Genomic DNA, 24,342 nt, shown 5'->3' with positions numbered 1-24,342 from the left:
AGTTTAAATTTCAACATCACTGGCCAAACAATGTTTGAGGTGTGGGTTTTATTTGGTAACCAGCTCAAAGGAAGAACAATTTTGGTGCAGGAGCACAAGTCTTCTCAATCAAGGTCGGGTGGTGCAGTTCAACATCATCATACATCCCAAAATACCATTCGGGTCCTAATTTTTGTGCATTTCCAAACATTTCCTCGAGTACAAAACTGAATCTAATAGTTCAGTTAGTAAATAAGGGGAAAAGAGATGAGATCTCAATCACCAAATAGTATGAATATAAATCAATTTCAGACAATAATCGCCTACGAGGCAGAAGATTGGACAGATATCAAATGGTTTTCCAGCCACTGAACAATTTCCTGATCATCAAGAGAAGGCAGTAGGGATTTCATTTACATTTAGGCACCGGGTCAGCCTGGGAACCAGCAACAAACCCTTGTGTGTACACTGTGTTCTTGAACATCACCTGCAAGGAAGGTCCATGCATCACCACCAAATATGTAATAGAACTTGAAAAGAAATATTCAAAAACTACAAACAGTAATTTATCAGGGAAAAAAAAAGAGGGGGACATCAACTTGAGAAGTAAACACTACGATAGATCATAGAAATGATCACAGAAAACACCAGGGCTAATGGTCATAGGCGCCACTAGAACAGCTAAAACTCGCATTATAATACAAGCTCCATCACATTTTTGAACTTGTTAATACCATGTTTTGAATATTTACAGCTTGCTGTTGTAGATGATGAGATCAGGGATTGGATTGAGAGACCATCTACACAAGCGGGCGCAAAGACAGCTGTTTGATCTTCGAAAAGTGACTAATTGCAAGTGCCAGACGGTTTTCACTTGGCTTTTAAAAACCGACATTGGATTATAATAAAGGGAGATCTGATGAAAGGGGGTGGAAATGAGGAGGGGCAGAATGGAGTTCAGCCAAACTTGGCCCCATCCCATTTAACACATTGCTAAACCCTGGCCCCGCTCCGCTCCATGAGACATACTTGGGACTCTATTTTACAGAGCGACAGCGTGGAATCCTAAAGGTTAATATGGGGTGTGGCAGGTTCCCTTATATTTTTTTAAAGGGAAATTTACATGTAGCTCCCCTGAGGTAAGGCTTAATTACAAATCAATCCGTGAGTTTTGGAAATTTACGCTTACATCCCCTGCTTTGCATCTGTTCTGTCCTCCAAGCTTCCTACATCTACTGGAACGGGATTTTTGGCTTACCCAAAGCCACCATCCAGGCTATAGAGCACCTCTTCTGTGCTTTCCTCTGGAAAGGGAATGATTCTTCTAGATTCTTCCATCCTGTTAGTTGGAAATCTATCTGTCTCCCCAAATGCGAGGGAGGTCTGGGAACCGGCGCATCCAGGACTACAACTCCGTAGGCATTCTTAAGCTTATTTGGAAAATCTCCTCCCATCAGGATTCCATTTGGGTCAACTGGGTCTACTCCCACCTTCTCAAGTCTGACTCCATCTGGAGTGTTGCCATCCCCTCCGACTCCTCCTGGATCTGGCGCAAGATTCTTGCCCTCTGCCCCCTTGCCCTTCGTGGTATCTCTTCCTCTATCGTTGATGGCACCACTACTTCCCTCTAGCTTGACCCTTGGCACCCTCTTGGAGTTCTTTATTGTGTCTTTGGCCCCAGATCGATTTACTCTTCTGGTCTCCCAAAAGATTCCTCCCTATCCTCCCTCATTTCCTCTGGCTCCTGGTCCCTTCCCCCTCTCCTTAATCCCTCCATTGTATCTCGGATTTGGCCTGCTCTCCCCCTCCCCCCCCCCCCCCGCCTTGCGGACAAGACCCTTTGGCTGCCTTCCCCCAATGGCCTATTTAGCAATAGATCTGCCTGGAACTTTGTTCGTAAGCCTGCTCCCACCGTTCCTTGGCACAAACTCATCTGGTTTAAAGGCCATATTCCTCGCCACAGTTTCACAGCCTGGAGATCCCTTCGCCTTTGCCTCCCAACCCAAGCCTTCCTGCTTCTTCAACACATCCCTGTCCCCCTTGCTTACTCCCTTTGTGGGAATGGTTTTGAGGACACCCCCCACCTTTTCTTTGCTTGCCCTTTTACCTCTACCATCTGGAAAAAAGCCCTCTCCTTGATTTGGCCCCGTAGTAGGAGACCGCTTCCCTTTGAGCGAGAATGGCTTTGGATGGACATGTCTTTTTCTGGATCCTCGATATGCGACACCATTGGAAATTTGGTTTTTGGAGCTACTATCTACCAAATTTGGATGGAGTGGAACCTTAGGAGATGGACTTCCAACTCTCGATCTTATGATCTGATTTGGAAAGCCATCTCCTTTGAAGTCTCTTCCAAACTCAGTTGTACCAGTCATCGTCCGGTTCTGGACTCCCCTAGGAACAGGCATATCGCTGCCTCCTGGGGCCTGGATTTGTCTATTTTATTTCCCTCCACCTCTGTGTAGGTTGGCTTGTTGTCTCTCCCCCTCCCCCTTCTTTCCCTTGTATATTCCTTCCCCTCTTTTCCTGCCCCCTCCTGGGGTATGGTGATATATTTATTCATCCAAAAAAAAAACCTATTTCTTCCATTATTTGCTTTGTGGAGCAATAACAAACCGAAAGGAGAAACCCTTTACTTGCCGCCGCTATTACACCTATGAGGCGACCACCATTCTTGCCGCTGAGCTGAAACAACCCACCAATGGCTTCCGGCGACCTAGAAATGTGGAGTTGCAACTGAGATCTGCTACTACACCATCCCATTCTTAGGCAAACTCTCCTTCTCAGAGGACTTAGAGGATGAACTCACAGTCTGATTCCCTGCTCGAACCTCTGTCTTACCACTATTACTCCATGTTTTCTTCTTCGGAACACCTATATTGTCAACAGGCAGTGATATGGGGGTTGGTTTCACTAACCCATTCACAGTACCATTCTTAGGCAGACTATCCTTCTTATGGGATTGCGACGGCGCACTCAAATTGTGATTTCAAGGTTAGTGCTCTGGAATTTGCTTTACCTGTACTAGTTTCTGTTCCGTTTTTCACCTTTTTCGCAATCTCAGTCAGATTTTTCCCAGTTTGGGACTTTTGCTTTCAGAACATGAGGAGCCGTGGCGTTATGAGTATGAGGCGAAGAGACATTGAGATAACCTCATGGAAATGGAGAAGGAAGAGTAGTCTGAGTGGAGAGGACTTGGGGAAAAAGTAGGATAAAAGGGAAGAGAAGAGAGATCTATAGGGGGAATCAGAACCGGAAATGCCGAAGATGTTGGTGAACTAAGGGGAAGAACTTGCTGAAGGGTTGAAGGCGATGAAGACGATGCAAGCGACGAAGGTGAACATCAATCCATATGTGAAAATCGTAGTTCTCCCGGTTCTGAGAACAAAGGACAAGTTCTTCAGGTCAGAGTTGAGGTTTCCACCGGTGGAGAGATCCTTGGTCGCATTCGCCATGGCAGATACATAGTTGTCATGGCGCCGCCATGGCATGGCATCTCGACCTTCGACATGGCTCATGTATAAATATCGCCCGATATGGCGTACATGGCGTCGCCATGGACGCCATATCACGATATATGGGCATAGCGGTCGATATAAGTGTAAAAAACTCAGGTTTTAAATTTTTTTTTTTAAAAGCTTAAATGCTTTTTCCTTCATTTGTATTGGTCACATTAACATTAAAAATTAAAACCATTAAAGATTAAACAGTACACTTTAGTAGTATTCCCTAAATCCCTAATTGGAATTGAAATTTGGGGATTTTAGAAATCGCAAAGTTTGTCAAGATAGAAGAGAGACTTCGTGAGACGTCTGGAGACTGAAGGAGTCAAGAAGACGAAGAAGTGAGAAGAAGAAGAAGAATTGAAGCTGCAAGTCTGCAACTCTCGGCAAGTTCGAACCCCTCCGGCAACCTCCAGGTAAGTAATTTTTTATTTTTTATTTATTTGGTTCTTCTTCTTCTTCTCCAATCTCCTCCCAGTCCTCCGGCGAGTGCGACTCGATCCTTCTTCTTCTTCTTCTTCTTCTTCTTCTCACTTCTTCGTCTTCTTCACTTCCGACAACTTTCTCCGTCAGTTCTTCTTCTTCTTACCTTGCAGTTGCAAGTTTGCACACAGTGACAGACCTCTCAGTTTTTTTTGTTTTTTTTTCCTTTTTTCTTCTTCTTGCCTTGTAGTTGCAGGCTTGCTTACAGTCATGAGACCTCTCAGTTTTTTTTTTTACTTTTTTCTTCTTCTTGCCTTGCAGTTGCAGGCTTGCACACAATCATAGACCTATCGGTTTTTTGTTTCTTCTTCTTGCCTTGCAATCGCAGGCTTGCACATAGAAAGAGAAGGTGTTTTTTTTTATTCTTCTTCTTGCCCTGCACACAGCCACACATACACAATTACACACACAGAGACAGGGAGAGAGTCGAGAGACAGAATGGGGGGGGGGGTGGAGGGATTTATTACAGCCAGTAGTTCTCTCAGTTTTTTTTTTCCCCTTCTTCTTGCCTTGTAGTTGCAGGCTTGCACAGTCACAGAGATGGTGTTTTTTTATATTTTTTCTTCTTCTTACCTTGCACACAGGCACACATACACAGTTATTTGATAGGCTAATCTATGTTTTCATACTTTCATGTACACTAATGGATATTACACTTTCATGAATTAAACCATAGTATATTAGTAGTACACTTTCATGCTGATTTTTTATGTTATAGGATATATGCTATAGCATACTAAATGACATTAAAAATAGAGAATAAAAAATAAAACATGGTCGACATGCTCGGCATGGCAACGCCATGGGGGGCGACATGTCGATATATCGACGTGACAGCCCTCCACCGACTTGGATCGCCGTGACGCCGTGACAACTATGGGCAGATATCACCAAAATGTGTTCTGAGACAATGAGCACTACGCCACTGTCAAATTAAAAGCAAAACTGTTGAAAGAGAGAGGAATAAGCAAAAAAGATGCTGTCTTTAAGAGGCGATGGTGTTTGTCAACTTTGCGAAGGAGCAGAAGGAGAATGGGCAACGTTGCAGGGGTAAATTACGTGAAGAAGAGATGAGCGAGGAAATTTTTTAAAAAATAAGGAAAAGGGCAAACATCGGTAATGGCAGCAGAGGGGACTGAATATTAAAAATATCCTTACCCTATCAAGGGTATATTGGTCATAAAATGACAAACACTCTTACCGTTTGCAACTAATGGGACAACTAACGGAGTGGGTTTACTTACTAATTATTTTGGAAAGCAGGGGAGGTACGCGTATATATCCAAAACTCACGGGTGGATCTGTAATTAAGCCTTACCTCAGGGGAGGTACGTATAAATTTCCCTTTTTCAAAACCCTAACCCACCCCATATCCTACTTCAATCAGACCATACCAGCTCCATTAAGGGTGGATTGGCATGGTTCTCCCGTTTAATCCACCCCTTTGCCATCTCTAGATGAAAGTTTTATGAAGATTGCATATTGGTTGGGGTAGCAAGGCTTCTTTGATCATCATGATCCCAAAGGAAGAAACTGAGATGCTGAAGGATTATTGGTTGGGTACTGAAAGAATCATCTCCAAAGTTTTATCTTGACTGATGATGGCTCTAGATAGAAATATCTCAGCTATTCGGGGTACATTTATTGAGGGTGGGCAAGGGGTGGATGGAGTTTTAATGGCTAACGAAATCATTAATTCTCACTTAAGAAGAGGAATCCTTGTATTTTAACAGAAACTGGATGTACACTTACGAGTTACGACCATGTGAGTTTGGATTTTCTTCAACTCATGATGACTAAGGACAAGGTTTGGTGTGAAATGGATGGAGGTGTGCTACTTGTCATCTGACATTTGGTTTTGCAAGCTCCATAAGCCTCCTGCCAAGAGGATCCTACATCTTCTTTCCTATTTTTCCTAGCGGCTGAGGCATTCAGCAAACTGATGTATAAAGCTATGGAGGTCATGTTATTTCTCTACATCTTCTTTCCTATTTTTCCTAGAGGCTGAGATTCAGCCACTGATGTATAAAGCTGTGCAGGTTTTGCTCAGTCTCAGATTTCACGGTGTCTAGGTGACCAAGGCAATGAAGCCCACCTTGACAACTATGCTTATGACCATGTGAGTTGAGATTTTCTTCAACTGTTCATGACTGTTGGGGTAAATTCCACACATCACCCGTTATGGTTTTGATGATAACAAATAAGTTAGTTATACTAACCTGTGTTATATTGTATAGAGAGACTTCATAAGAGATGAGCATCAAGTAAGGGGGAGCATGTAAAAGCTTGATGCACTAAGACAAAGATTTCAAAAGAATGTTGTGAAGTGAAGGACTACGTTCAAGACTTCTATTCAAGCAACTCAATGGGATACAAGACCTCATAGAACTTGTTTAATCTTGTATCATGTTGTATCATGTTTATAGTCACAATTAATGTATTGCACACACTTGCATACATTCATTTAGATGGACTTTAGGGGGTTTAAATTAAACCCAATCCATATGACCAAACCAAATTGGATTCATCCATGTAAGTCCAATAAAGGACTTAACAAATTTCAACAAAAATTTGAAAATCCAGCATACCGGATCAATGTTGCAATCTCAGGAAATTGCTCACAGTAGCCTTCCAGCCCATGCCGGATTGTAATCCAGCATACCGGATCAATATAATACTGTTATCTTTTTACCGTTATTGCTTTGTTCAATAAGGAAATTAGGTGATCCTGCATACCGGATTGGAATCCAGCATACCGGATTATTTATGGCTTTTGGAATTCGATCTTGAAATAGATTCCTAATTGAATTGAGCCATCAAGCCTATAAATACCCTATTGTTTAAGGCTCTAAGGACTACTAATAATCATCATTAAGAGACTTCATCACAAGCTCTAATTGCAATAGCCTAAGTGAGCATTCAAGCATCCAATCATCACAAGCTCACACACTCAAGCTCCTCAACCTTATCTAGCTTCAAGCTCCAAGGGTGGAAGGTAGCATACACTCCTACTAAGGTTGAGGTAACCCTTTTCCTAGTAGTTTTTACTTTATGTTTTAATTGAGTCCTCTTGCTCGGAATCAAGAGTAGTTGAGTTCTCTTGCTCTTAATCAAGATTTGTACGAGTTCTCTTGCTCTCACTCAAGATTTGTTTTAATGAAATTCTCTCTAAGGTGAGGGGAGTGGATGTAGGCAAGTGTTGGCCGAACCACTATAATTTTCTTGTGTCAATTTCATTTATTGCTTGTCTTTACAAGTGATTAATTTTAATTTCCGCATAAGTTTTTATATTTCTCCACCTTCACCTATTTCCCCCCCTCTAGGTGAATTCTCAATGACTAGGGCAAGGTTTAGTGCGAAACAGAGAAAATGGATGGAGGTGTGCTACGTGTCATCTGACATTTGGTTTTGGTGGGGGGGGGGGTGTCCCCAAAAATTTCTTTCGAAGTTCAATAGGCCTCCCGCCAAGAGGATCCTACATCTTCTTTCCTATTTTTCCTAGCAGCAGAGGCATTCAGCAAACTGATGTATAAAGCAGTGGAGGTCATGTTATTTCTCACTCTCACATTTAAAAGAATGGGGCAATGTGAAAACCCTAAGCCTAATTAGAGATTTACGGTTTAAAAAGCAAGGCTATAGGAGGTTAGAATTAAGTGATGTCTAACTGGAAGAACTGAATGTCAGAACTGATATATTAACAGGACAGAACATGTACTAAAATAAGATTGAACAAGAAACTGACAGGCAGAAATTAGAACATTAATGGGATTTTCATAAATTGAATAGTGCTGATCAGATTGATCTAGAATTCCGTTCTGGTAGCACTGGAATAGATCAGACAAGACAGTGGGAAGGAATCACTGGTGTTTAATAGAGTTCAACAGCCACTTGTTGGATGAGAGATTTTAAACACAATAGGATGCAAGGAGATGAGAAATCTGTTAGAGTTGAGATCTAAAGACTAGAACTGATAGCTACGTAAACGGACACCAGGACATGTGAAATGGTAGCAATTCAGACAATAATGAAGAAAATGTCCATATAGATAAAAATTTGGAAATGGGCTGGAACACAGGGAATCTGCAGGGAGTTTTATGTGTTGAGAATTTGAGCTCTAATGTTGCAGGTACAGCTAAGTGAAAAACTTGATGGAGCAGCGGAGTTTCAGTGAGAATCCATCCATTGACATAAGTTGGGAATCCACCCAAGAGGGAAATCCCCCTCCCAAGACTTTCAACAGAAATTTTATTCAATTCAAAAGAAAGAAGGGGTTGATCCCTGTTTATAGAGCTAAGGATCGGCCCTTTGACTTGAATTCCAAGCAATAATCCAACTGAAAATTCCTAATTTTGGGAATAGAATCTTATAATAGCAATCTCTACTTTCTAAATGTAATGCCTTAAAATTTTAAAGCTAGCTACATCGAAATTTAAAATGGGAACTAAGGCTGTCATTGAAAAATTAGAAATTATTCTGCTGTAGAATATCTTCTGGATCTCCCGCTGAACCCACTAAATATCTTCTAACGGACCCAACTGTTAAACAACTGCTGCCAGATGTAAACTAAAAAAAAGGTCATACCCGGTGCAAGAGGCTCCCGTCACTGTGGGGTCTGAGTTCTGTTAATAGGACTGCAGCTATCAATGGGCCTTGTTTTCGAGACGCTGTGCAGAACACACAGATATCATCAACAAACTGAATGAGTGAAATAGTTTCTTTGATGCCATAGCCAAGAAAAAAAGGTGCCAAAAATGAACTATGACAAAATCAGAGATTGAACACCAGCAGAAGAACACCAAGCGGGGTGACAGCCAGAGAGAACTAGAACCGATAGTTGGCTACCCCTCTCAACTCTTATTTATAGCTTAAAGGAACAGTACAATAATCTTTCCTAATCAGACTAGGAAAGTAAAAATAGAAAAGGAAAACTAGAATTACAACTCAACTAGGAAACATAATGAAAAGAGAGAAATAAACCAACCGAAGTAGATGAGATAAGGGAGAGAGAGAGAGAGTTGTGGTTATGTAACTCGACTTTAACACTTCCCCTCAAGTTGGAGCATACAAATCACCCATGCCCAGCTTGGAACAGCCCTTCCGAAATGCTGGTCCAAACAAAGATTTTGTAAATATATCACCAAGTTGATCTTCAATATATTTAGTGCGCTCATGAAACACAGGATTACTAGCAATATAGATAGTAGCCTGATTGTCACAGAACATCTTCATAGGAGAGGTAATGGGAAACCCCAGCTCAGTAAGTAAAGACTTCAACCACATAAGCTCAGCAGCAGTATGGGCCACAACCCTATATTCAGCCTCGGCACTACACCGTGCCACAGTAATTTGCTTCTTGCTCCTCCAAGTGACTAAATTACCTCCAACAAAGGTATAATAACCAGTAGTTGACCTCCTATCACTAGTGGATCCGTCCCAACCAGCATCAGAGAATCCTATAAGATCAACTCTCTGACAAAACTTATAAATATGCCCTTTTCCAGGAGTACCTTTCAAGTACCTTATGATTCAACATGCGGCATCCCAATGAGATTTCATGGGATTTTGCATAAATTTACTATAATACCAACAACAAATGAAATATCTGGCCTAGTAACAGTTAAATAAATGAGTTCATTCACTAATCTCCTATATTGATGTTTATCCTCGAGTTCTTTTCCATCATCAGTCCCAAGCTTCTAGTGAGGGTCCATAGGAGTATCAACTGGTTTGGAGGCAAGCAAACCAGTGTCAGATAAAAGAGCCAGGACATACTTTCTTTGCAACAAACTTATACCTCTCTTACTTCGTAACACCTCAATTCCAAGGAAATATCCAAGAGGACCTAAATCCTTCATCTAAAAATGCTAGTGTAGATAAGATTTTACTGCTGAAATCCCCAAAGCCTCATTCCCTGATATAATTATATCATCCACATAAACCCCGTTACCACAATCTTGGAATCTTTGTGACGCACAAAAACAAAGTGATAACGAGTAACAATAATGCTGAAGTTATCAAACCAGACTCTAGGGGATTGTTTCAACCCATAGATAGCTTTATGTGGTCTACAAACTTTGGCAGAATTCTCCCCCTAGGAAACATACCCAGGTGGTTGCTCCATATAAACTTCCTCTTGGAGGTCACTGTAGAGAGCATTCTTTATGTCCATTTGTTAGAGGGGCCAATCCAAATTAACAGCAAGAAAAATGACAACACAAACAGAGTCCAGACGGGCGATAGGAGAAAAGGTTTCAAAATAGTCAACACCATATATCTTAGTGTACCCTTTCGCAACAAGACGGGCTTTAAAGCATTCAACAATACCATAGGGATTGTATTTGAAAATGTAAACCCAGCGACACTGAACAATATCTTTATCAAGAGGTAAATCAAACAGTGTCCATGTGCCTCGAGATAATAGCGCCTCCATTTCAGTTATCATTGCTACCTTCTAGCCAGGATTAGAGAAAGCCTCATGGTAATTATGAGGAATGGAGTTAGTAGAGTGTGAAAAGGAAAAATTATGTAAATGAAGAGGAAGATGAGAAAATGGACACAAACTGCTCAATAGGAAATGCAGCCAAGGAATTTATAGTACACGAATGCTTACCTTTTCGAACAGCAATGGGAAGATCAAAATCCACTGGAAGAACCGGTGGATCAGGATCAAGTGGCATGGGAGGAATGATAGGAACTTCAGAACCAGAATAAGATGGAAGAGGCGGTGGAGCAGGAGTCACACTAGTTGGAGGCACATGCTTCTCGCGTCGCTGATACACCTAGATGGGTTTAGTAGAAGGAACATCTAAAGATATGAAGTTCGGTAGTAGAGGAGGACAGGGTAAACCTGCAGTAGAAGGGGGTACAATAGAAGAAAAATGGGGAGTATCCTCAAAAAATGTGACATTAGCACTAACATATTGTTTGTGGGAAGTAGGGTCGTAACATTTATAGCCCTTTTGAGTTCGAGAATAACCAAGGAAAACACACTTGACTGCCCTAGGAGAAATTTTATCAATAAGAGGAGATGAAATTTTAAACAAAACAAACACAACCAAATACACGTGGGCGTAAAGAGAAAAGAGGGTGAATTGGATAAATTAGTAAGAAGGGGGATTTATTATCTAGGACAGATGACGGCATTCTATTTATCAAGAAACAGGCAGTAAGGCCAGTATCACACCAGAAACGTTTGGGAACCGTCATGTGAATTATAAGAGATCAAGCAACTTCTAATAAGTGTCGATCTTTACATTCAGCCACCCCATTTTGTTGAGGGGTATAGAACCAACTAGTCTGATGAGTCATGCCATGATCTAAACAGAATTGAGAGATTTCATTTTGAACATTCTCAAGAGCATTATCCAATCTAAATATTTTAAAAGACTTATCAAGCTGAGTCTTTATTTCAAGGTAAAAACTTTTAAAAACAATAAGAAATTCAGATCGATCTTTTAACAAGTAGACCCATGTCGATCTGGAATAATCATCTACAAACGTAACAAAATAAGAAAAACCAAATCTATTGTGGAAACGACATGGCCCCCAAATGTCTGAATGAATTAAATGAAATAAAGACGTACTCCTAGACACACTTCTAAAGTGAAAAGAAGAACGATGATGTTTTCCTAATTCACAGGCTACACACTCGAGAAGAGTAATGGACTTGCAATTGGGAACCATATGCCAGAGTTTGGATAGAAATAGATGGCCAAGACGATGATGCCACTGAAGAGGAGATAAACCACTAGTAAGTGTAGTAGCTGCAGTAGAAGGTCCAGTGCCATCCAAATAGTAAAGATCTGCATGTTCAACCCCAACACCAATCGTCTTCCTTGTCTGAAGGTCCTGAAAGACACAGCAGGAAGGAAAGAAAGTAATAGAACAGTTAAGAGCTTTAGTAAGTTTGCTAACAAACAAAAGACTTCCTGGTAAACAGGGAACATGGAGAACAAATAACAATGTCATGGAAGAGGTAGGAGAAATAGTACCATGACCTGTCACCTGAGTAGAGGAGCCATCAACAAGACCAACTGAGGAATGTTGACGAAGAGTAGTAATGATGAAAATAAAGTGGCTTACCAGTCATGTGAGAAGAATCTCCGGAGTCAATGATCCAGGGAGTAGTAGAAATGAATAAAGCAATGTTACCTATATGGGTTAGATTGGTTGTGGAATTGGTAGCTACCTCAAGTTGTTGTAGTCGTTTGAGGATCTGATTGTAGCCATCACGGGACACAGAAACAGTGGATGAAAATGCAGATGATGTGTCTCCAGTCATAGCAGTGTCGACCAGTTCATTAGCCCATTCAGGACGTCCATGTTTAGCCCATGTCTCTATGGTATGATTTTGCTTCCCAAAATAAGTGCAATAACGAGAACCTTTATCAATACTTTGACCACTGGTGCCACGTCCACCAGTTCCACAGCCAAGGCCTCTACCTTGACCATGGCCTCGCCCAGATGAACCACAGCCTCTACTGGCAGTAAAGGCATAATTTTCTTTGAGAGATGGTGAAGATCCACCTTGGAGGTAGTAGATGTATGTTGAAGACGAGAGAAAGCTTCATTCAGGGAAGGTACTTTCTCGTAGGCCAGAAATTGGCTTTTAACTGCCTGGTAATCAGGGTGTAGACAAGCAAGGAATTTGACAACATGAAATTCAGCATGTTGCAGCTTCAACTGCTCTAGGTCAGTGGTAAGATGTTGATGTACCTGCAGTTCTTCAATCAGTCCCTTGTAACTGCTGAAATACTCATTCAAAGATTTGTCACCGTGCTTACACTAGAATAACTTTTCATACAACTCATATGTGCATGAAATATTTTTCTCTTAGAGAGACTTTCCTTCAGATCATTCCAAACACCTTTTGCAGTTGTATGAAACCTAACATTGGCAGCAATGGCAGGATCAATACTATTCCACAGCCATATCTTGAGAGTGGAATTCTCACGCATCCAGTCTTCATGTGCTGATGTGCAGTGAGAGTATATCTTTTGGATCAGCAGTAGGGGATCATCAGTAAGATATTTCATCTTCCCCTTAGCATGAATATAGACTAAGACAGCTTGAGCTTGAGACCAACAACAACAACAACAAACTCTGCCTTATTCCAACTTAACAGGGTCGGCTACATGGATCCAAACAAAACCAGTAGGGAAAACTGAGGTCTAAACAGAAAAAAAGGGGGAATGAATAGATGGGGCAGGGAGGGATGGGAAAAGAGATGAGAAATGAAAATGGAGAATATGGAAGATGGAGGATAAAAGAAAAATGAAAGGTGAAGGATGAAGGTAAGAGGAAAGAGGCACAGCCCAGTAAGACCATAACATATAATTCGAAACACCAGTTAATTTGATATTGGTGATCTGAACATGGGAATTGTCCGTAGAAGTCTTTGACTCAGCCATCATGCAAACAGGTAGTATAGGAATCAAGGAAAGCATTAACCCAGCAGTCCACAATCAGTGGAATCAGAAGAAGAGTACTCACAGCAGCAGTATGTAGATGATAAACAGCGGCCGATAGGAACAACACCCAGATTTGGGTGATTTCAAATCTCGGGATCAAAAACAGGTCTGAGACTCTGATAGACCTAAAACGATGATCGAAGAAAGGTCTGTGGTAGATGAATGAATTCCCAAAATCTCAACCAATTTGAACGGTGAGATTAAAAATAATTTCAGAAAGAAGAAATCTGAAAATAGCCCTAAAAACAGGGCACCCGCACATCACCCGGAGAAGACAAATTGCAGAGAATCAAACTAGTGAAATCCAATGAAAAGTGGATCGAATCTGTCTTATATGTAGTCCAAGTAATCCTCAAAATAAGAATAGTAATGCAAAGGTTGACCTCAAACCAGAGAAACCAGCGGGAGATTGATGGCAGCCAGGATCAACACAATAAGGATGAACAAATTGAATAACTGAAACTTTTATTGCTTTTTTTTCTGTTTACATATGAAAGAACATAGAAAAGGAGAAGAAGAAGAAGAAGGGGGAATATGGATAGTAGGCTATCTCAGCCTTGGGCCTCTCACCCACAGCTATCTCAGCTGTTGAACACAAGTCTTCTCAGACCAAACACTTGCAAGCAAGTAATAGAAATTCCATTAATCAAGTATAAAATTCAACTACAACTGATTGGACCTATTTAAAGTTTAGCCTAAGCTTCACAAAATAGAAACTAAATCTAACTAAATGGAAACAAAGGACTAAAATAAAAACTTTCAAAGATTGAAACCTAATGAAAATAGAAACTAGACTTTATGGTTCAGCCAACATGTAAGGAACAAAATTAGAAACTACTAAAAGGAAAGAAACACAATTAGAAACTACTAGATACCTACACTTAATAACTAAGAAACTATTACAAAAATGGAAACTAAGTTAATAGCAGCTTCTAATAGAATATTCCACTAACATCCAGCAGCTAATCTTCACACCAGCTGTCCATATCAGCCCCCAAATCACTGTTCACATGAACAGTAACTTCTTTTTTTTAGTTCCTGTCTTGGTCTCTTATCTTCTTCATGCTTCTCTCTGGGCTGGGGCTGCCTTAGGTGATGCTCCATCGAACCAACAAGAACTTGCCACATCATCAGACCAGGCTGCCTCTCCCAGCAGTCAAATCCCACAACCTTGCTGGGCTGATTTTGGGGCTTGTTCCTGCAGGTACATATGGACTTGTGAATCTACATCAAATAGTATCCATTGGCTAATAAAAGAGTAATTGCAGGTTTCAGAAATTCCAGGAAAAAGTAGCCGCAGGTTGCATAACTTGATGTCGATCTTCAGAAAATTATAATCTTCATCAGCAGCAATGTAGATATAGAGGAATGCCCTTGTTTAATTCATAGATTTCAATAACTAGAGCAGCTTGAATCAAGTAGTCAGCCTTATGGTTGCTGCAACCAAGGATCGAAAACTTTGTAAAGAAGGAACAATCAAACTAGGATTTGCAAGGAAGGTTTTGCTGATTCAGTGCTATGATACCATGTGACAAAATCAGAAATTGGACGCCAGCAGAAGAACACCGAGTGGGGAGACAGCCAGAAAGAACTAGAACCAATAGCTGGCTCCCCCTCTCAACTCTTATTTATAGCTTAAAGGAACAGTACAATAATCTTTCCTAATCAGACTAGGAAAAAACAAAATAGAAAAGGAAACCTAGAATTACAACTCAACTAGGAAACAGAATAAATAAATAAATAAATAAATATACCAACTGAAGTAGATGAGATAAGAGAGAGAGAGACATCGAGAGAAAGAAAGATAGAGACCCATGATGGGAAGGATTCCTATCGTGGTTATGTAACTTGACTTTAACATGAACTATTCTAAGAATCATATTATGGCAGTTGAGGAGGTTCCTAATGTTCATCGAGTGCTGAACAGTCTTCAATGGAAGGTTCCTGAGCTCTCTACATTAGTAAAGGCCGTCTGGGATCCTATCATTGAAGGGATGGAAAAAAGCTCAACCGCTTTGAAAGGGCAGTAAAATCACTATTATAAAGAGAGCAGTAATATTTCTATACACTAGTTTCCCGCCAAAAGTTTCTCCAGGCAACCCACCTAGAATGTAATATCTAGGTGAATGGTTTATTTAGGCTGTTAGGAAGGATGAAGTGGAAAGTCTGATTGTTGGATAGATACAGCACCCCTTGGATTGTTTACACGTCAAAATTCATGGCCTATCTCAACCTAATGGGTTACACTCCTAGGATTGCTATTAATATGGACAGCAACTAAAGGCAGCACTCTCATTGTTGATAATCTGATCTCAAGAGGGTTCTGCCTTCCTAATGTCAGCTTACTTGTTCCAGAGATGAGGAATCGGTTTTCACGACTAACTTCATTTCCCATTCTCTCATGAAGACATGCAGTTTGGGCCTTGGGGTAGTCTATTGGAGGAGATTGGTGTCAACTTTGGTGATGACACAAACCCTGCCTACAGCGTTAGAGGCTTGCAAGGGCATTTTTTAAGCAATAGGGAATTTTCTACCAGCAGCTGTGACAGAACATATGCTTGGATTTAAATAGCAGGTCCTTGGACAATTAACTCAGCCTGCCTATAGGGTAACTTGGAAAGCATAGAAGAAAATGATTATCTGAACTTTAGTTTTTAAAGCTTTTGGGGGCATATCAGTCAGGGAGATGAGGAAAGGACAGGCAAAGGTTTTTTTGCTTAATTTCAGGTCCGGTTTTTGTATAACTCTTCTTGGGCCTTGCATAGTATAGCAGACCTTTTTGGTTGAATCAATAAATACAATAACTTGCCCCCACCCCCTCAAAAAAAAAAAAGAATAAAACCATCAAGAAAGATATCAAATTTTCTAATAAATTTCCACTAGAATTCATCATAACTAGTACCAAAAAGAAAAAAATCAATAAGGAAGCGATAAAAATAACATAAGATATAACAAGAGCTTTTAACAATCCAATACTAAAAAATGTGTATAAGTTTCAGTTATCCTTTTTTTGCAAAAAATGGGGACGAAGGAGGTTCCACAAGGAAGAAGAAAAGAATTCTAGCGGCTATTTTTTGTTGGGGGTGGAGGAGAAGAAAAATTGAACAAAGGAATAAATTTATGATATAATTGTGATGGCAGTTCATGAATTCCAAGGGGTGCCATCACAATTGATAATCTCTATTATGTTAATCCATTACTTCATTAACCCCCTAACCCCCACCCCCCTCAGCCCAAAAAAATTACATCACATATTACAAATGGGCAGCTGCCCATAAAAAAAATTTCTATATCTGTTCTGAGTAAAACAATGCATCCAGCATCTTTTCTTCACGACAGTATCGAATGTCTTACAATGCATATAAAGCTTGCATAATTTTAGAAATACTCACTGTAAGGCTCTCCAAATCCAATCTCAAACGTTCTCTGGCTTTGTCTGATATGACTGGCCCCAGCTGCTCTCCGTGTTGTTGGACAGTCTCTTTGCCGATCTGCACAATTTACTTTCAAAGTGGTATCATATGGAAAGACTTGAAGAAAAAGAACAAGAGAATGAAGAATGACCTTGTCACGCACCGCTGGGAGCACCACAGTGGACATTTTATCCAAGATTTCTTCCACAAATTTATTCACATTTGAATTGGAGCTAGAGGAATGAGCAGCACCTTGGGGCTTAACTTTAACACCTGGTGCATGATTGGACTTCTTAACAGCTTCTGTACATCAATTGAAGAGAACAAAGCAGTCAAATCGGATGGCATATTAAGAGTGTGAAAACCAAATCACTCAACTAGATCATAACAGTTCAAATCGACAATAAATAGTAAATGAAATGCTTCAAGTACTTTTGATATTTGTGCCGGTGGGGTTCCTAAAAAATTGAAGAAATGTTCACATATTACTCAGCAACACACTGAGTCTCCCTCTCCATATTTGTAAAATTTCAATGCAAGCAGGACTCACAACCCATTTGACTAGAAAAAATCCTAATGAAACTAGGATCTAGGACCAAACAACCATTTGACTTTCACTTCCCTGTGAGATAACCTAGAGGGGGGTGAATAGGTTATCACTAGTGAAACATTAGCCTTTTTAAAATTTTCTTTGATTAAGACAAAATAGATAGAAATAAATATTCAAAAAGAATAACACACAAGATTTATAGTGGTTCAGCTAACCTAGCCTACATCCACTCCTCTCAACCTTGAGAGAATTTCACTAGCTTCTTCCTTTCAATACAATAAGTGGGAAGAACACCTTTATAATTTTTTTCGCAGGATAAGAGGATCCCAACGTATTAATCTAAGTACAGTCTAGATTAACACACTAATGCTTTCTTAACTCAAAAGCATAAACAATACAATGAAGAAAAGGTAAGAATAACCTAGGCAAGGAGTGTAACATGTACTCCGTACAAGTGATGAATGATATACAATAATGCTCAATGCTTTAACCTTCTTTAGAACTTCTCGTTAGAATGAAAGCTTGTAAGGTCTTTGAAGTCAAACTAGAATGATTTTGATGGAGACTACTAGACTTTAATCAATAGGATAGAATAACTTTTCACCTCTCACAAAAGTATTATTTTAGACTGTATTGGATAAGTGAAAAGCTCTCACAAGTCCTCTATTTATAGGGTCATTTAATGCACTAAAAACATGTGCAAAATGAGCTCTAACGGATCTATTTTTGGTCCATCCGATCGACCGGATCATAGCCGTTGGAGAAATATAGCCGTTGGAAACTAGCCGTTGGAGGGCAGAATTTCATCCAGTCGCAGTCCGGTCGACTGGACCATCGTCTCACTTGATCCGGTCGACCGAATCAAGTCACAGGTACGTTCCTGTGATGCTGCTGCCAACATCCGGATGGAATGGGTCCTGAGATCCGATCGATCGGATCACAGTCCCGTTCCCCTGTATTGCTTGATTCCGACAGTTTTGACTGTGGGGTTTCGCGGGGTTTTGCTCCAACCTTTTTCCAACATTTCCTAAGGTCATGTGGGTTCAAATGACAACCTCCTAAGGTATCTATATGATGCAAATGCATTTTCATTAATATTATGCAAATGCAAATACAAGTATGCAAGTGTGTGTATATTTGTAAACGTGCACACGAGCATCTTCATGAAGGTCTTCATCTTGAATTCTTCAAATGATGTTCTTCAATCTTCAATCTTCATTCTTCAATTATTCTTTAGTGAGAATGGTGAGGTGTCTTCAAAGCCTTGATCTTTCAAGCTTTGTCTTGGACATCCTTGTGCTTTATGTCCTTCAATTTCTTGGCTGGATCTTTTTTGTTCCATCATCAAACCTGTTGACATATTTATACACAATGGCTTGTGCCAACACGTTTGTTATCATCAAAACAATCATGGAGGTAGGGAAGGTTTTCCCAACACTCCCAATGCTACTAGGAGAAGACTTAAATCCCATATTCTGACCTTCTACCCATATTGTAGGCCCATTAAAGTAGCCTATTTAAAAAGAAAACCGATTGGACCAAAGGCCTAATACATATATAATCTGATCCAAAGCTCACTTTGGCCAAAATAAGCCCTTTTTGTGATTTTACTGCATAACTTCTGCCAATGCTTACTGGCTGCTTCTTTGTCCTTGGTATTGCCTGCTTCAATCTGCTTCTAAACATGCTCATGCATTGACTTAATATGCTCAGCCAGGTCGTAAACCTTCTAGGAATCTGCCCATTCTCTTTTATATCAAAGGGTTCTCTTTTATATCAAAGGGTCCATGCTGGATTGGTTTAAGGCATATTTAGCTTAGGGCAAAACATGGTCTCAATGTTTTGGGCTATCATCAACAACCACATCAACTTATAATACTAGCCTGCTGGTATGCAACTCACACATGTGATTAACTAGTTGTTTGATAGAAGCCTTACAGAAAAATAAAACAAGCCACTGAAAACAATGGAGGAAAGGAAACAGCATTTGAATTAATGTGAACATAAAGTCATTATATTCGTTGTAAATTACTATATGACAGGCCATATTGGGGAAATCTGTTCCAATGATATGAGATTATGAGAATCCTCTACTCGAACTTTTTACAATTTCGCCAATATGTTGCTGTTATCTATATAATACCTACTAGAAACTCAAGATTGGTTCTTTTGCAAACATAAAAGCATAGTTGTCATGGCATCGCCGCCATGGCGTCATATCGCTGGAAAAGTGGGCATATCGACCACCGATATGGATGATGTAAGAATATCGACCGATATGGCCTCCATGTCGTCGCCATGGCGCCGCCATGGACGCCATACCACGACATATGGCCATATCGGGTGACATGGTTGTTTCAAATTATAAAACTTAATTTTTTAACAATAATTTTTTTTAACCATTTTTTATTTTAATGTTTTTTCCTTGACATAAAAAAAATTAAAAAAACATCAAACAAAAAACACTAATACACTATTGACTAATACACAATCACATATTCACATCAGCAATTTTTTTTTTATTTAGATGGGTTGTTTATTAGCTTTATTCACTCAATATAAATTACGTTCTTGTAATTGTTTTTTTGTTTTGTTACTTTTGTAGTCACTTCCATATGAATCATATCTCAACTCTCATGATTTTTCAACATTATTATCAGCAAGACTATTGCTATCAATTATTTGATAATCCATGATTTCATATACACTAATGGATATTACACTTTCATGAATTAAACCATAGTAGATTAGTAGTACACTTTCATGTTAATTTTTTATGTTATAGGATATATATTATAGCATACTAAATGACATTAAAAATAGAAAAAATAAAAAATAAAACATGGCCGATATGATCGCCATGGCGGGCGACATGTCGATATATCGACATGACACCCCTCCACCGACTTGGATCGCCGTGACGACCTAACAACTATGCATAAAAGTCAAAATTACTCTCTCTTCTTCTTATATATTTCTTAAAAATCTCAAGCTGCTTCAGCCAAAAACAGACAAATTTAATTGACAAAGGAAACTGAAAGCAAACAAACTTCTAAAGAAGAAGGAAGAAAAGACAAAGAGGATTGGACTGAAAAATATATTTTAAAATCACACTAATGATTATTCTTGCCTCAAGGTAACCAAATCATTGATTCTACAAAGAATATGCAGAAAACAAGACAAACAACTGTGCTTGTGAAGTACTTTGGCATAATCAAGAAAGGTTAATGGTTTCTTCAGCTTTTTATTGGCTTACCTGTGCCTGTCAGTGTCTTATGGTCCACTGGAGCATGCTTTGTAGAAGGATATTGAACAGCATCTGCCTTTGCAAAGGAATCTGGCAACTCTATTGTGCCAGATGGAACAACAGCAGCTAAATCAGGAGGTTGATCCTTTCCCACTGTGGGATTAGCCTATTACATGGAAGTATCATTGTTAAAAGATAATAATAGATAGTTGAACTACAAATTACAGAATAAGCATAAAATCACCTTCAAGTCCACATATGAGGGATTTCTTCCAATTGAAATTAAAAATTTGTCAAGGTCACAAGCTGTTACGGCTGGCACAATGGAATCAAACTATCTGTCAGATGTCTTGGTAATGAACAATAAAAATAAATTGCTACAATCAAGCAGCAACATATTGGGATAGACAGTGATTTTAAAGTAACACTATATTTCAGAGGACCGTACTTTTACAAGTGAACCTAAACATTTGAAGATTCAATTTAAGCTACAAGATGTTGCAGAAGAGTAGCAATAATAAATTGAAAAAGAATCCAACTGGCACTTGTCCAGATAATGAATAGTTCATGATGACACAGATCTCTCTTAAATTGGAGCAACAACTACAAATTGGTGTAAAAATAAATCGCCATTATATGAGGGCACCCTTTTCTCAGGAACTTTAGTTCCTTTGACATGCACATAATAAAATCAAAGGCTTTAACCCCCTCCCCCTCTTCCAGAAGTGACATTCATTTCATTATCTAGAGTAAATGAATTTTCTTATATGATACATATTATGATTTTATATTAAAGCTTTCAACATAATTTATAATGCAATTAAGTTTACAACAGTGCCAATATCAATGTTAGCGAAACATTGTGCAGCAATACAAAATTCAGAAACATAACAATTGAAAACATGGAACTCATAGTTGTCACGGCATCTAGGAGACCCTACAAGTTGGAGGGGAAAAATCAAGGTGACACCAACAAGGCACCTAGGTGGCGCCTAGGCAACCAAGGTGCCCTTCCAGCAAAGGGCGCCTGGACTCCTAGGTGTTGCCTAGGCGATGCCTTGCCAACTATGCATGGAATTAAAAAGAACACCCTATAGGAATAAATTATTATATCAAGGTCAACAAGACTATGTAGTTGAAAAAACAAACAAATATTTATAAGATGATACACATACCATAGCTTGCCAACTCAGAAGTTAAATTAGGGACTTGGCTTGGTTTCATCACCAAAACCTAGGTAAGGCTTAGCATGGAAGAAGAACTCATGAGATCTCGACGAGCTTCTCACTTTTTGAATTTGTCGAGACAAGATGCTACACGAGTTGAGAAAATACATCATCTCGGGCGAAACCTCGGTCAAGTCCAGATCTCGACCCGACCCAGATTTTGAGCCTTCTACCTTTAAAGACTTCCAAAACTCGACAGATCTCGTGAGTTCTCTGTCGAGTTCTACTGAGACTGCCATTTTTTCCCCTGTGAGCTGCTGCTGCTGCCTAATTTTGCACCTGGATTTCAACGTACAATCTGCCGAAGACTACATTCAACTACAAAATTGAATGATTTGCATCATATTTGTGATTCTTCATCTCAAATTTGAAGAATTTTTGAAAGGTAAACAATTTTTCCCCAAATCTTTTTTTTTTTTTCAAAAAAAATTGTTCAAACCTTGATAGATTCATGTCAATTTAATATATGTTACATAACTTTGGACAATCTATCACTTGATGGAGTTCGAATTTTTTTCCTATTATTATTTTTTTTATTATATTTTCTGCAAAAAAAAAAAAACTTGGGGCAGTCAACACTTGAGTAACAAAAAATAGGATCAATAATATGATTGTTTGGAAGTGATTTTCATGTATGTTGGATACCTTTGGATGCCTATGATTATGGCCAGGAGAGCACCGGTTCCGAATATAGTGGCTTTGGTCAGTTTGGGCAGTCAACACTTGAGTTCGACAATTAAAGCACTGGGTCAGGTTTTGTAGACATATTTCTAGTCCCACACATGCCACACCCATACATGCCTCAGTATGACAGTAGTAGTGGATCTCACACCTCATGGCAACCAGCTCTTCTTATAACCTAAGATAGGGGACTTGGAATATGTTGATGACAACACTAATATGAGTTCTGTGCAAACTATGTGCAACACTACAGCAGCATTATGACATGGGAAGAATATGTGAACCGAATCGTTCTGAATGAGTGATTTGGTCACATTTTATGGGATGATAGATGTAATATGTTAAACAAATTGATGTATTGTACACTTCAACACTTGTAATGTTTATTTAAGTTGTTTTATATTAATTGTATGATTTGATTGCTTTTAATTACTAATTATGTGTAGAATAGGGCCTATTAGTACGTCGTCGCCTACCAACCTAGGGTCGAAAGTGAAACTCCTATTTGGACTTTGTTTCTGCAAAATCTAATAGTGCTATTGTGTTTAAATGACCTAAAATAGGTTGAGTATCAAGTTTCAGCCCCAAAATAAGTCTAAAACCCATCAAAACCAGCCATCGAGTTGGAAAAAAAAAATTACCCCAACTCGCTATTTTGGCTAGTCGAAACCTGTACTCAAGACGAAATCTAATTCCTTGAATGGTACAAGTGCTCGCCGAGATCGCGAAATTATCTCGGTTTCGCTAGGTCTCAAGACGAGACCAGTGGCGATACAGAAAAATGACAATATCTCGCTGAGATCTCAGCACTTATCTCGGTCTTGATTCGACTCGAGACCAAACCAAGCTATAAAAAGGCACCCTCTCGGTCGAAATCTCGCCTCTGTCTCACCTCTCTCGCTTTGCTGTGAAGGAAAAACACTTGGAAGTGAGGGTTTTCGTGCTTTTTTTTTGGCAAATCTCACCTCAATTGAAGATTAAAGCTTGGAGATTCAAGATTGAAGCTTCAACATTAGGAGAGGGAGCTGCATTGCATCTCAAGAACAGTTTTAAGTACACTTGTATTTGTTTAATCTATGTCTCTTTCCAAGTTTCTAACAATTATTAACAAACCGTCAAACCATCACCATGTATGATTATGAATATGATGCCTAATGCTTAAATGACTAATAATTTGATGTTTTTTAATTCCTCATGCTTATTTAAGTTGTTTTACACCCCTACTTTAATTATGTGTTTTAAATATTGTGTGGAATAGCCTAGGGTAGACCTCAAGTACGCCATATACTATAAACCTAAGTTCCAAAGTCAAAGTACCATTTTGGGTTTGAATTTATAAAAACTAATGATTTCACTGTGTTTAGAAGGCCTAAAATAGGGTGGATGTCAAGTTTCAAGACCTATCTTGACCATATGGCCACCAAAACCAACCATCGAATTGAGCCAGAAAAAAAAATGCAAGATCTCGGTATATCTCAATTTCGTGGCCTAGCGAAACCAGTGGAGAAACCGAGTCCTAAAACCTTGGGTCAGTCATGGATCTCAGCTGTCTGGAGAAATGGAGCCAAAAATCATCTCTTGTTGGGAACACAAAACCAACTCTTTTACCTATCTCCAAAGCATCTTTGGCTGAACTATCACTGATGAAATACACTAAGTCTGTTGCTACTTTATCAAAGACAAAATATATGAACAACTAATTTCCACAAGACACAAGTAAAGAGCATTTACACATCCATAGAAGAGTCTAATTCTGGAGAGCTATGATATATCATGGAAAGCTAAGAATT

The 24,342-nt window shown here is 39.4% G+C and overlaps 1 protein-coding gene across 6 annotated transcripts in view; it reads right to left on the bottom strand.

The window, feature by feature from the left end:
• Window positions 1-24,342, bottom strand: part of LOC122656235 (prolyl-tRNA synthetase associated domain-containing protein 1) — a 41,648-nt gene continuing 17,306 nt past the window's right edge. For 2 of the 6 annotated variants that reach the window (XM_043850714.1, XM_043850715.1), the window contains exons 8-12: window positions 20,887-20,960; window positions 20,655-20,811; window positions 17,000-17,151; window positions 16,828-16,926; window positions 1-466 (exon numbers count right to left, since the gene is read on the bottom strand). In XM_043850714.1, coding sequence (XP_043706649.1) covers window positions 389-466; window positions 16,828-16,926; window positions 17,000-17,151; window positions 20,655-20,811; window positions 20,887-20,960 — 560 coding nt within the window. In that variant the 3' untranslated portion in view covers window positions 1-388. Of the gene's footprint in view, window positions 467-16,807; window positions 16,927-16,999; window positions 17,152-20,654; window positions 20,812-20,886; window positions 20,961-24,342 lie in introns of all 6 variants that reach the window. The other 4 variants (XM_043850719.1, XM_043850718.1, XM_043850717.1 and 1 more) reach the window with 4 other exon arrangements.

This window comes from Telopea speciosissima, chromosome 3 (assembly GCF_018873765.1).
Source record: "Telopea speciosissima isolate NSW1024214 ecotype Mountain lineage chromosome 3, Tspe_v1, whole genome shotgun sequence".
NCBI classification, from domain to species: Eukaryota; Viridiplantae; Streptophyta; class Magnoliopsida; order Proteales; family Proteaceae; genus Telopea; species Telopea speciosissima.
Note: the sequence above shows the minus strand (reverse complement) of the source record. Positions and strands in the feature narration are given on the sequence as shown.